We start from the raw sequence: 15,350 nt of genomic DNA, 5'->3' as shown, positions 1-15,350 counted from the left end.
TTGAAAATTAACTGGGAGAGGTGCTCCTGTTATCCTACCATTCATTTCCCATCTTATTCACGTAAGAAGACCGCTTTCCCTCAGCTCGCAACTATGAATCTGTACCGTCATCACAGTGTCATTTCATCGAACTAGCATCACAGAGCAACTGCTATCGAACAGATGTCTATTGCCGGCATGTTTTATGTGGTAAGAATGCACTCGGGTCACACAGCTGCGACTTACACATATCACTCACATACAACAAGTGTGTTCTCACCAATAGTTTGGACGGTTTGCTACGCTATTGTACGATCTCGAAAGTCATCAAGAGACTGTCGTATGACTGAGGGGTTCCGATTTCTGGCAATTTCAGTCCACTGAACCCTGGAGAGACGATACAGTGGAGAAAGAGAGCAAAGATGGTGGAGAGGGAGGTTTAGTGTTGTTTGGTTTCGGGGGACAAAAACAACTGGGGTCACAAGTGCCTAAGCCAAAACTATAGAACTTGAGGACAGCAAGGAGTTAAAAAATGACAATACATCAATCCCAAGTGATTTAAGATAAGACAGCTAAAAACAGGGATTTGGAGAAAGGGCTGAAAGACTACGTACAGAAACAGAGGTCGAGAACTAAAAATTAAATGACATTCGCCATATTGCTACGGCAGATAAAAAGTAAAATGCGGCCGACAGCCCGTGGGTCGTATGTTAAAACTGCCAATAACTCAGACAGCAAACCCAAGCAGGAACGTAAATTATTAAGAAATGGGCATTCTGTCTGGAAATGGCAGGCAGTTAAAAGTTGGGCAGGGGAGTGCCACATAAATGACAGTGGTTAAAAAGGCAGTTCCCAATAAGTAACCTAATTAAAATTACCTCCTCCCAGTAAGAGGGCGTAGAAGAGGTCGCCCAAGTTGCTATGAGAGGTTTAATAATCTGGAGCTTATTCCCGCGAAAGGAGGACCAATGGCAATGTCAAAGTCAAAGTGACACCACCTGCTGACAGACGGCAGCACAGAGATCATCGGAGGGAATATAGGAATTAGTGGGCTGAGGTACAAGGACTGCAGCCTCGTTTCCTGGCAGACCGACATCACCAGGAACCCACATAAACATCACAGTGGCTCCATAAAGAGTGAGGAAGTGACAGTTTTCCTGGACCCATTGCAGTAAGGGATGTACGGTGGACAGCGCACAGGGACTTTGAAGGGTGCCGAGAGTGTCGGAGCAGAGGACGCACCTGAAAAGCCTGTGCCCCGGATGCACTCCGTGGCCCGATACAGGGCGAAGAGCTCGGGAGCAGTGTGCCAGAAGCAGATATCTAAAAACGTCGGCACAAATGACGAAGGCACACCCGACACCACAGACAATCTGAAAGCCGTCAGTGTACAAAAAGGTACTATCGCAAAGTCCCTTACGAAGGTCGTGAAATTGAAGGCGATAGAGCGAGGCTGGAGTGGTGTCTTTAGGATGTGAATGGAGGCCGAGGAGAACACGGGTCACTGCACGAAGCCAAGTTTGTGAAGGGTTCACACCCACTGCAAAAGTTGCAGATAGTGTGAAATTAAACCACCAGAATAAGTGCTGAAAGCAGACTCCAGGAGGTAACAGAGAAGAGGGATGCGCCCTATGGAGAGGTATGTGATTTATTGATCCCACAGACAGTACTTTTGCTGTTTCCATTGGCACATGCTGTTCAAATAAATAAGAATAAGCCTCCTGTGCCTTACGGGAAAAATAATACTTCATTTTTATTAAACCTACATACAAAGTTACTGGATTCCTTAATCTGCATTGAAAAAACTTACATAAAGGCAGTTTTTAGTCATTCTGGCAAGAGTGCAGTATCACTTCGTTGTTTCCATGTGTGTCCTCCTGGATTTTTTGACACTGAGCATGCTGTGCATGTCATCTCTTCAGATAGTCATGCCTGTACAGGGTACACTTATGCAAGGCTCTTATCAGGGAGGTCACATGTTGTTTCTTCCCACAACGAATTTTTTTTATGGAAATAATTATTGAAATAGAGTGCTTCATACAAAATACTTTCAAAGTTAACTAAAAAGTATAAAGTAATTTCTCCTAGCCACATAGATAGTCCTACATTTTGTGCCTATGAATTTTTCATAGGTATGACAATACCTGCAAAATTTAAAATAAAAATATGGAGTGCATGCAACACAATTGACGCACACATAGTCACCCAAGTCACTAACATTTTTCTGCATCGCACGAGATATGAACTGTAGAGATCTTTCTCAATGACAGCTTCTCATGACCAGGCGCAGTTCTAACTTTAGGTCACATGATCTTCTACATGTGAAATTTTTCAGTCAGTTTCACGAATTTTGATGAGATTACAATAGAGACATGGTAAAAAGAGCTTATAGACAAGAAAGCGACCTAACACAAACACGTCAATATGTGAAGAGACATTCCTTTTGACAACAAAGAAAAAACTTCCACACTGGTTTGCTATGGTGATGGTACTTTTGCTATACCACCTCATGGAGGAAAATGGTGTCAAATTCTAAATTTTACGAGTGACATTTATTCCAAAGTTTACTATGGAAAATGAAAAAGGTCAACTCTCGCACATGAGAACTATAAAAAGAAGCAGTAACATCCTACTTACTGTACGCAAGAGCAGGTACGGAGATGATAGATAAACTCCAGTGGAAGACTCTGCAGGAGAGACGCTCAGTAGCTCGGTACGGGCTTTTGTCAAAGTTTCGAGAACATACCTTCACCGAAGAGTCAAGCAGTATATTGCTCCCTCCTACGTATATCTCGCGAAGAGACCATGAGGATAAAATCAGAGAGATTAGAGCCCACACAGAGGCATACAGACAATCCTTCTTTCCACGAACAATACGAGACTGGAAGAGAAGGGAGAACCGATAGAGGTACTCGAGGTACCCTCCGCCAAACACCGTCAGGTGGCTTGCGGAGTATGGATGTAGATGTAGATGTACCTGGGAAAAACAAATCGGGAGTAACAGATTATACACAGGGAGAGAAAATTTGTTTCCCCAATACTACGTTTTTTTTACCATGTTTCTATAATTACTGTGAGTACAGAAAACACATGTAAATTCAAAAGCACAAAAACAATTTAACAAAGTCAAGCAAAGAGCACCAAATCTTCAACACTACAACAAGCTTGGTAGCAAACGTCAGTGCACTTTGGTCCTAAGTAGTCTGATGACTTTGTGAATTGACTTTTAAACAGATCACCTTGCTGATATAAAGTCAAAGCTGTTACCAAAGTCTTTATAGCCCCTGATCATATCTCCAGCTGGTGTTGCTGCATCTGGAGGGCACTCAACATGTGGTGATCAGCACCCGTACACAAACTGTGAAGCCAATTGAGCTGCAGCACAAGAAAGGAGGATAGTTTGAAACAACATAAGACTACATATGCTCCCTTGTATTCCTTTTTACATGAACACACCCAATTCCTCTGAACGTTACAATGGAGCAGTTGAGTCAAGGCAGACCATTACGAACAATGATATCCGACCTGGACAGCCGCTACGAGGTAAGTCCAGAAAAGAAGATTGGTGGGTTGCAAAGACAGATCTGGATGAGCCAGTCGTTCTACAACATATTAAAAGCGTCAACCTGAGAGCTTAGGTAGAAGATAAGACAAAACACAAAATTGTGAAACACATGCCACATTCAGCTCATTATCACCTAAAATTGAGGGCAGATATGTTTTTTAACCACACTGAACCCTCTTATTATATAAAATGCAGTCAGCTAAAATGTAGTGAGCCATAATCAGCACACCACATGCATCACGAACATGGAGTTCTTCATGACTGAGAAGGAAACCACGGGTCAGGGGCTGTGACATTTGAACTCGCATTACACAGCATCACCTCTAACTTGTCAGAAAGAGGTACACTGTGGCCTCAGTCCCCTTTATTGAATGTCTCCAGCACTGGAAGATGAATCATGAGGCAGAAAAACATGCACCAGGCTACATCCTAATGCAAAACAAAAACAACAACCACCTTGCGAATGCCCGCATTTACAATAATGTGATAACACTTGGGAAAAGACTCCCTTCCAAAGGAATCACCGAACAAATTACGGACCTGCGAACAACAAAAAAGTAGAAATATACACATATTTTGCAAAGAAATGTTGCAAGTGGCACACATCCTCACCCCTGGGCTTGCTCGTGGGTGTCGTAGGTGACGTGCACGGAGAATGTCGTACCATCCCTCGAAGTGCCCACCTTCTCCAGCTGCTGGACGTTTCCAAAAGGCACGAGCAGAGGCTCCACGTCCTCGAGGCACAGGTGGCCGGGCAGGTTGCTCACCACTACCTTACCAACACTGCAACACACACGAGTGACCAATTAGCAATATACCGAAAGGTCCTATGAGAAATTTGATGTGTGCTGCAAAATGGATGTAGCTCCCTTTATACAGCTTTTATTAAACAAATACTGCCTTTCTCACTTCCACTGAACTCAACTGATACTAATGGAGCCTCACACAGGGTGACTAACTATATGAAAAACATGTAAATTGGTTACAAACATTTAGATATCACTACACATATTCATACTTATGTTACGACACACTCGATATGCCAGTCATCATTGGCAATTATGTGGCACAGACGAATAGTGACATTCTGCATGGCCTGCTGAAGTGTCTCAATATTGATGCACTCTACGACCTCCCCAAGAGTGGTTGTTTTCACCTTACCAATGGTTATTGCTGTACACCTTGTCTTTAACATAGCCACACAAAAAGGAGTCGTGTTTACATAGCCGCAGAATACGGTGGCCAATCGAGGCCCTTGCCAGTGGCCTCTGGGTACCCCAGAGTCAGAATGCAGTTTCCAAAGTTCTCCTCCAGGACATCAAACACTCTCCTGCTTCAATGGGGTTGAGCTCTGTCTGTCATGAACCACATCTTGTCGAAATTAGGGTCAATTTGGATAATCATGTTGCAAAACCTTCATGTGCCGTTTGGTAGTGTCCGTGTTATCAAGGACTATATCACACCGATTATTCCATGGCTGGGCATTGCACACCACATAGTCACCCATTTAGGGTGAAGAGCCTTCTTAAACACGAAATACGGATTCCCAGTCCCCCTAATGCACCAATTTTGCTTACTGACAAACCCGTCCGGGTGAAAGTGGGCTTCAGCATAAAACCAAAAAATACTCATTTCCATCATGCCCCACAGCCAGCAATGCAGTTTCAACACCCTAACACAAACTGTTCAGAATTTTGTTCCCAATTTTATTAAAAGAATTTAGTATGCACAGTTTTCCGCAATCCTGCACATAAAGGTTTTTACTTGTGAATACAACCACAAGTTTCATTTATCTCCAATTATGCTGTTGTAAATTCTGTCCGTTAACTATTTATCAATTCCTCATGTTTCGTCTACAGCCATGAGGTTTAAAAATTTTCTGCATCCTCCCAACAGGATTGCAGTTGGTGTTCGCACCATTTTTTATACAAAATAATATCTTCCACACTAACAGGAATCCTTGTGTAGCCAGAACCAGAATTAGAGTGTCTTTCTCGATCAATATTCTTTCAACAATTATAGTATTATTTTTCTTAGAACAGAAACAGTAGACATTAAAAACATTCCATCTACATAATATTTCTTGGTACAAGCTATGTTAGCAGTCTGATACGACAAAGAGGTAACTCTGCGAGTTCTTATGGGATGGAGAAATCATTTTCATAACAATTGTTTTGTTGATTAATGTATACTCCATCCCTCCCCCCTCTCACTGTCTGTTTTTTCTACACTGATAAAGGAGTTTGATAACTTAATAATACCCAAAAGGCAACTTACAGATGTGCCAGTCTGCCATTCAATACCCCTCTATTTGGTGAACAACAATATATATTATGAAATGGCTAAAATTATGCACATTCCCAGTTGCAAGCTTTCTCTCAAACATCTTTCATGAACAACTAAAATTTTTTCAATATATCATATAATAGCTGACGAAATTTCAAAAATTTTAAAGTACTGTCAATCTACTAATTAAGAGGTATCCTTACATTAAAGACTTAAGTCAAATATGGCTAGAAACTCTGTATGAAACAAACACACACACACACACACACACACACACACACACACACACACACACACAAAAGGCAGCATAAGTCGCAGCACGCTACTTACCCATAATACATTCATCCAATAACTGACAATAAGGATACTGAGTGGCATCAAACGAACATTTATATATAAATTTCAAACCTTTCTGAAACAATTTCTGACTAACACCCCCACAAATCATGGAAAGAGAAAAGTTTACCAATTACTACATTCTTGCTATTTGTGCAGTAAAACTTCAGCATCAAGCATTACTTCAGTTAGTACCAATCCTATTTGCAACGCAGTTTACCAGTGCCCACATATATCACTTAATGCATCTGCTATTACTCTATCCTGGAGTTTCCATTGCCTGATATGTTTACAACTAATACTGTGGTTGTTAATTCTAGAGTTCATCTGAGTTAACCCTTCTCACTGACCAAGATGGCGCATACGTAATGGCACAAGAGTGTAAGAATACCTGTCTACCTTAAGAGGATTCTGCAAGACGTTCACTCAATTTTTTACAATATTCTTAATGCACACTAAAGAATATTCAGATGTACTGCAGGCAAACAATGAAAACAATCTACTGACTGCCCATTAATCTGTAAATTACTTTTGCACATTTGGAATTGCATATATTTTAAACGATTAAGAGAAATACGAGAATATGCTCGCGGGCCAAACTGACAAGAAAGGAGAATACATAGATTTTGGTGCAGAAAACTCAAGAATATAGATGGGGCTAAACTGTAATACATTGCTGAAAGCAAACTGCATACCAAACTGTCTACCTTCAACTGACTCTCTGAACAAATTAAGTACATAAAATACAACTACCCTATCCTAGAATTGGGCTCATTCTTTACCAAGCTACACAAATGTCCCAAAGAATTCGACACTCTCGACTGATCTGGGCTTTGCTATATCTCAGTTATGTTTTGACCAATGACACCACTGTTGGCACGAATTTTTGAAACGGAGGTTGTGATGACTAATGTAGCACGTTGTCTCAAGTTTGGTTTAGAGACAGAAGCCAATAAATGTGTCAATTTTTTTTTTAATTTTGTGCATTCTGTGATACAAGACCAAAGTGTGCTGCTCTTGTCTCATTTGCCAATATTGGAAATCCCTTGATGTCAATTGTTGCCAATTAGATGGTAGTATACATCAGCTAATGAAAACCACAAATGTGATACAAATTAATTCCACTTCTTTTCTACACGAGTGGAAAAAGAAACTAATTTGCCGACACACTGATCTGTAGCATTTGAGGACAAGCTTAGGGCGGAATGTGATAATTTTGCAGAGACTTGGTGAAGCCAACTAATCTTAACACAAAAATTCAATTGCCGTGCTACATTTGTGTCCAGCTTAGCCCAAGATATATGTTCATCATAGCAATAACATACTTGTATGTATCATGCCCGTGGCTCACAATTCAGTGATTAGGCTCACGCCTTGCTCATGGGGTCCTGCGTTAAATTCACAGCTAGCTTGGGGATTTCTTCACTTGTGACTAGGCGTCTGAGTTGTCCTAAAATATAATCTCATCTTCATCAAAGCACCTCTCCAAAATGGCATCAAATAGGAAGACTTGCACCAGGCACATGAACAATCCCAGGCAGGGTCTCCCAGCCAATAAACTCATTTTTGGTATGTCTTACCAATTTTGCTGAAAATTAAAACATGGTAAAATTTTGAACCAACAGAACTTTATATACAAAACTGCATTCTGGGTGACTGCCAACACCTGACTCGCAGTTTGTCGTAATCAGTTCCTGTTATTTTATCGTAAGGGTTGTTCACAACATTGGCATGTGATCCAAGGGTCACGAGACACCATATAAGTGCACTTTGACTGTTGACACACCTGTTTCTATAATTTTGGTATTTCATTTTAAAGTAATTTCAGTACATTAGAAGCTGTAAATAACACGAACATCCTCAAAAAAAAAAAAAAAAAAAAAAAAAAAAAAAAAAAAAAAAAAAAAAAAAAAAAAAAAAAACCACACACACACACACACACACCTTTATTCCTCCATGAGCCTCGTTACTAGATGATTAAAATATGTGTGGTTGGACAATGTTATACATGCTTTAGTCTTTTTGTGACACTAATGGATTTGATGGAAGTGTCATCGGGCTAACCCGAAGGGCTACAAAGCATTCTCACAATTTCCATTAAATTACAATAACCATTTTGATGTGCATATTTGCACACAATGGTTCCTCTATACTACAGCTTCTTCAAGACAAAGGGTGACGAATTGAGAAGGCTTTCGTTTTTTTTTTTTTCCCCCTCCCTGTCTTCGAAATTTTCACTAGCAACACAAATACTAATTCTCAGTTTTATAATTAATTCTTTTGGCATTAAAGACTTACAATTCTTAATACTTGTTTCTATAGTTGTGTCTCTTCATAACAGCTACCTGAAGTCCAAACTTTTAAAAATGAGAGTGTTTCTTAAAGTGAATTTCACAGCGACCTAGGAAAAATTATTGATTACGTTAAAATTTGGTTTCGGTACTACCTTAGCTAACCAAACATATCATAATTGACTTTAATTGTTAAAGGTCCTCAAGTGCTTATCTCCTTAGAAATCCACAACAAATGACACACAAAATGAAAGTTATCCCATGTAAGTCTACTGTTCCACGATGTAAACAATGTCAGTACTGTAAACCTAATAAATCTTTGCCCTAGGGATAAACAGAGTATGGACTTCTGAGTTGGTATATCTTAACCTATACAAATTATAAAAGCTACTTCCTTCCTGCACTTGTGAACTTACGAAATTTCATAGTTCTGCTATACCTTCAAGGGCAGATTCCACACAGAGTGAGAGGCAAATGCAAAACTTGGCAAAATATTTGCAAGAACAGAATTGAAAGAACAATGTTTAAAAAATTTATAAAGCACCTTGAAAAACTACAAGACAGAGCAAAAATTGTGCCAAGGAATAACTGAGGCTATGTAGCAACCTTAACATGGGTGCAAGCACCACCATTTTTGGGAGCATTACAGGAAACACGTGGGTAAAAGTATATTATAAAAGAATTGAGGGCAGGAGCCAATTTTAATACAGTGGTCAATAATGTTATAATCTATATAGAAACTAAAATAACTACGAAGACAATGTACAGAGGCTTCACAAAGGGACAGGCTTGTATCTAGTTATCAGCTTATACAAGAAACAGAACCACACGTTGCTGGAAAGTGCCAACCTCACAACACTTTAGTGCACGCAATGTTCTGGGTTAATCTTTTGGGCAGAGTGGGTAAACATGAGTAAAGGCATACATATAATTTTAAAGCTAAGGCAACCACAGCTTAAGTAATTATACATGATTGATCAACCATTCATGCAGAGTAATGCAGGTGTTTACATGCAGGTGATAAAACTTTTAAATATAAAACTGAATGAGAAGTCCAATATTCCACTATAGGTGTATTTATTGAAGTCAATAAGAGACACTCACACCTGGTTTCGCAACTTTTAACTTGCATCTTCTGGTGTATATGTCTGTACAGATGTTTTATAAATTAATACCTTAATAATGGGGAAAGAAAGTTATCCACAATATTTTCAAAGTGCTGATTGAATAGATGTAAATAAGGAAGAAATTATTATGCATCTGGTTAAGAAACTACAGGTGTGGATCACATATGCACAACCAAGAACAGACCTATTTATTTATAATAAATAAGGTTCATAATTTCATACCAAAAGATGGTTACTTATAATGCTGTCATAATGTATAGGGAGCAATCACAGAATGCCACAGTAACAACTAGCGTGGCTGCAAAGTTCTCAGCCTTCAACTGGTACAAACCATCATCAGTAATGTCCAGTCTATAAACACAAAGGAATGGAATTAGGAATCTGAAAGTGACTAAAATAGAAGAGAGATTGGGGCTGTCCCACTTAATATGAAACAAATGACACGAACAGGACTGGTGTGTGTTAATACAGTGATGAACTGTCATCACTTGACAGATTAAAATATGTTCCAATGGGCCCATGTCAATTAACGGACAATGTCCCTGGTAAGTGTTATCCAGGAAAATATTGGGTCCTGGAGTGACTGGAGAATAAAAATAAATGCAGTTAATGATGAAAACTAATAAAATTAATGTGTAAAAACACACTGAATAAAATTATTGTTAATGTTTTGCACCCAACACTTATTGAAAGGAAGAAGATTATGCTGTCGGTTGAACCTGCCAGAAGCTGACATGCTTACATGTGTTTCTCACACACCAGCCTAATTCGACAATCTTTTCTTAAGTTACTGCACAGAAATTAACACACACTTAAAATGATTATGACTTTAGTCAAGCGATATGTACAACTACATTCAAAATATTAATTTATAAAAAAATCTGTATACACACCAAAAGATGCAAGTTAAAAGCTGTGGAACTAGTTGCGAGAGTTTTTAATCCAATAAATACAGCTATTGCAGACAATTGGTCTTTTCCATTCAATTTTATATATTAATATAATTATCACCTTTGTGTAAACATCTGCATGTTATAGTGTATGAATGATGTATCAGTTTGTAAACGGCATACATCAGCTATACTTCAATACTGCAGGCATGAGACTATCTAGGCTGTGTGAGAGGTAGAGATAAGAGAAAACATTCACCAAAGACTTGTTTGTTACAAAATTTAGGTTTATGTTTACCCTGGAATTTTAGCTTTTATAACAAAAAATGCATTTAATATGGTGAGAACACAGGCATCAGGCTATGCTACAAATCCATCAGTTACCACGATCTTTACCCCATGTTCACATTTATTGGTTGCTTCAACTCACAACCAAGCAATCACCTTGCAAATCTATCTGAGACTTCCACCTATGATATAAGTCAGACCAGTACACGGTGGGCTGGGGAGTCCAGTACTACACTGTAGCCTACCTGCTGTGCAGAGCTACTCAACATACAAGTCACACATATTAGGCAGTTTGTGGTTGATGGCCTCAAAGTCTGCTCTCAAGTTACAGTACGGAACTCAAAATAATTATGATGTGAGCCAAGTGATAAGCAAAACTCCAACCAACAGACCATACAAGCATATTTTATTGATAATTCTTTATCACTACAAACAACACTAGATTTTGTGATCTCCAATAAATCACTTCACCTTAGAATCCAATCAAAATGACTTAACAAGGTAGTGCACAGTTAAGCATTCACAGGCATAAGAAATCAAAGACCCCATGTTCAAAAGACTTTGCAGAAATTTTTTGATACTGCAGCACTGCAAGATTTTGGCAACAGCTCAATATGAAATGGATAACTTACTGAAACTGGTTGTCTAGCATTGTACACAGCAACAAAAATTGCCCAACAGGATTTTATTGAAACACTACATACTAACTGCAGCAGTACACAGAAGCAAGTATTTTTATAGCACCTACATCTATTTTTATTGTCATGCCTCAGGTAAACAGAGACTGATCATTGGTCTCCCACAACACCACACACACACACACACACACACACACACACACACACACACACACACACAACCTGGTTGAATGCTATTAAGAGTGTACTGTGATACAAATTTAGCAGCATTCAAGAAAGTCATTTTCTGCCCATCTCTCATCAGAAAAATAAGATTTTAATTTCTACCAATCCTAGAGGCTTGTTTGAAGTTTTACAGATAGTATTAATTTAGAATAATTCATACCACTCACAGATCATAAGAAATAATTTTATGGAGGTGGACATGAAGTGTCATTGTCATTATTCATCAAAGCAGAAGAAGTAAAACTTCTTAACCACAGCAAGTTTCTGGGAACATTTTAAACTACCCATATCAAAAATGCCAGTGATTACTGTAACAGATTTATTCGTGATAATGGAGACACAATTACCCACAGGTAATTAAAAAATTATTAAAATCCATAGAACTGAAAAGGCAGTCAATGTATGTCTCTTAAACGTATACTACCAGGAAAGGGCTATTTAAAAAGCGAAATAAAGGGCTGGTAAAAAAAGTGCTGCTAACTAAAAATACATGTCATCCCGTTACAATAAGTGAGACTCGCCGCTGTTTTCAAAAACTTAGGACCGACAGTCGCTTCCCTGCAGTCAATGTGTTCTCTTGCTAAATGTTTTCTATGGGAAAACTGTACGCCTGAGATCTGCGATGGAAAACGAGATCATTTCAGACATTTCCGAATGTCACCACAAAGGGTGGTACGCTGATGTCATTCTTTCAGACTAATGAGAGCCAGCAAAATTTAATTAAGAGCTGACAGTAGTTTTTGAATTCTCTAGACATAAGTATAAGCATACACGTTCCATAACTTGTGTTTTGTTGATGTATTTAACTGATAGTGTAACATCACTTAAATTTATGTGGATGAATGAACTGGATAGCCGCCCCCCCCCCCCCCCCCCACCGGTACAACCCATGCACGATGCCAGTATGAAAAGCAATTAAGGGACACTAGGGCAAAGTGAGGACTGATGAACCGGCATGCCAACTTCCTGTTACGTAACGGCGACGAGTTCCTTGACCTCTAGTTGAATTCCACAAGATGCCGAATCCATTCAAAGCCCCGCCCATACCCTGACTACCGGCACATTGTATACCTTGCACCACCCGAGGCACTGCATCTTGCTTCGACTACCATGGTGCATATAAATATATATATAAACGACGGTTCATAAACCGTGTCGGCTGTACTTTTACATAGTATAACTATATTGCAGGCTGCAAGAGAAAAATCATGAAATGTAATGAGGTCTGCAGAAGTTACTTCATTGGTGAATTCGCAGGGTTACGTTACGTGGCAATGAAAGAGATGCATTATCAACTCATTAATGCTGCAAAATTCGTCAATGACAATTATTAAAAACGACAACGTGCTGCAGGAAATGCATTTTTCGAACGTGACAAAAGACACAGGTCCTTCTGAATCAGCGTTTTATGTTCTAAAGCAACAGCATCAAGGTCACGCCCTTTACGTAACGGAATTCATTCCCGATACCAGATCTTCATGCACTGAAATTTATGTAAAGTGAAGTGTTTCCATTCAGTTGGCAGAGGCAATGTCCAAGAGATATAATACGGCATCATTTGCAAAACGAGGCAAAGCTTTCAACATTTCCTGAAACACGCCAGTGGTCTGCTGAAAGCTAGGATGGCCACGTGACAATCTTACACCAACATGCAACTACACAAATGCCTGTAAAAAATCTTGGCAGTTACCACACGATAACATATATAAACAACTTAGTCCTCTTAGTTACCGTGAGAACGAATTCCACATCCCGTTTCGTCATCGCCGTCCAAAGAGGTCCGAAGAGAAAAACATAAAAAAGCAGCAGGCACCACGGCGAGATAAAGAAAGAGCCTGGCACCCATACGCACAGTGACGTACAAAAACTAACACAGCACCCAACGAGTGAACACTTTACTGGAAATGTACATCCCCAAGGAATGCTCGTACAAAAACTAATTGGTGCTGTCGACGTGTAGAAACGGCGAAAAATATAACCTATAGCCGGCAGCAACACAGGACGGAAGGCACTTAGCGAATGGCGTGGCGCCGGCAACGCCGGAAACAAAGAGCATGGAAGGCGCAGGCCGACCGCACAACCGAGAAACTCGCGCTGCGCTGGCTTGTGTGCTTTGGAGTGCCGCGGCACTGGGCCAACGCAGTGTTGTAGTAGGAAAGGTAGCCCAAAACGCACCTGGACCGTTTCGGTGGCGATGACTATTCCTTGGAGCAACGGCCCTGCGTCCCGTTCTCTCTTCTGAGCACGTTGCACGCATGCACTCACACACAATCACACACGCACACACACTTGCACGCCCAGGGTCCTTGCACAACTCCCGCCGCAAAGTCTGAATAGCAGCGCTGCAGGCGGGACAGCCAGACGAGGGGAAGGGGTGTCAGTGGTGGGAGGTGGGGGCAAGGTGCCAGAGTACAACCCCGCCGCGCAGCACACGTCACAAAAGCAGCGTCAGCCGTCTGTCATTGGTGCACCATCCGACCAATCCAAAACGCGCGCGGGAATACAAGTAGCTTTTTTTTCGCATTAATGGATTCCGTATACCGCATTAAAAGTTTCATTAGTACTTGCTAAATTAAGAGCGTGTATCCACTAGCAAGTAAACTGCTGCTAATTGCATGCCTAAGCTACTTCTGTACGTTCTTTCATGTGAAGCACTCCCAGTTAAGTAGACCGCTAAGGAAATATAACTGTCCACCGCCGACAAGATAGTGTGAAACATATTTACCGATTACTTTGTACTAACAGAAAGGAAAGTTGAATGACAGTACAGATGTCTTTAAATTCTACCGATATTTTCATATTTGCAGAAACATAAATACATTACATTTCTAATAAAACTAACAAATGCAGTTTGCAAAAATCGAAGAGTAATTAAAAGATGGGTGATACAGCTTGCCGCATTTTTGTATCCTATTTTCGAATATTTGACTGTACAACAGAAAAGAGATGTTCGAAACTTACATATGTCGCTGTCGGAAAGTTTTTAATCCGAGCAAAGTTCTCTGATTTTACTTCGTTCAATAGTGTCTTTTGATAACTTAAATGTGTACGCCTCTGTAACCACTATTTCACGCAAACATTTCTTCTTTTCTTAACTGTGCTTTTCGTAACTCACCTATCGCACTGTGCTTTTCGTAACTCACCTATCGCACGAAGCATGTAGTATCCAGTAGCAGTTAACTTTTACGAGTACTTGTTACGGTGTTTATATTAGAAAAAATTCCTGCGCAAATTTACTTCTGCAAGTCGCTTGGGAAGCCTGTGTCTTTTGTCACGTTCGAAATATGCATTTCCTGCAGCACGTTGTCGTTTTTAATAATTGTCATTGACGAATTTTGCAGCATTAATGAGTTGATAATGCATCGCTTTCATTGCCACGTAACGTAACCCTGCGAATTCACCAATGAAGTAACTTATATGCAGACCTCATTACATTTCATGAAGTAAGTGCTTACAGAAGCGTTCTCACTATAGAGCTCCATCGTGAGATAGACAGGTGGAAGTTTCCAATATCGTGCGTAGAAACCAGATTATCTGTCACTGTTGTCGCATTATTATTACTATTATTGTTATTAGCAATGAAACACTATTACGCAAAACCAAATTTAATAGAAATTTTAAAAAAACTAATAAATTTAATGATATTTAATGGAAATAACTGTTTGGATGAAGAAGTGGGTATAGAGGCATACATCTTCAAGTTTCAAGAAAAGAGAGCTCAGTTC

The 15,350-nt window shown here is 39.8% G+C and overlaps 1 protein-coding gene across 1 annotated transcript in view; it reads right to left on the bottom strand.

The window, feature by feature from the left end:
* The window catches only part of LOC126108650 (insulin-like growth factor 2 mRNA-binding protein 1), an 824,356-nt gene that overhangs the window by 57,713 nt on the left and 751,293 nt on the right, over positions 1-15,350 (bottom strand). The window contains 1 exon segment of the mRNA XM_049913959.1: positions 4,157-4,327. Within this exon segment, the coding sequence (XP_049769916.1) occupies positions 4,157-4,327 (171 nt within the window).

Source organism: Schistocerca cancellata, chromosome 11, assembly GCF_023864275.1.
Source record: "Schistocerca cancellata isolate TAMUIC-IGC-003103 chromosome 11, iqSchCanc2.1, whole genome shotgun sequence".
NCBI classification, from domain to species: Eukaryota; Metazoa; Arthropoda; class Insecta; order Orthoptera; family Acrididae; genus Schistocerca; species Schistocerca cancellata.
This window is presented reverse-complemented; position numbering and strand designations above follow the sequence as displayed.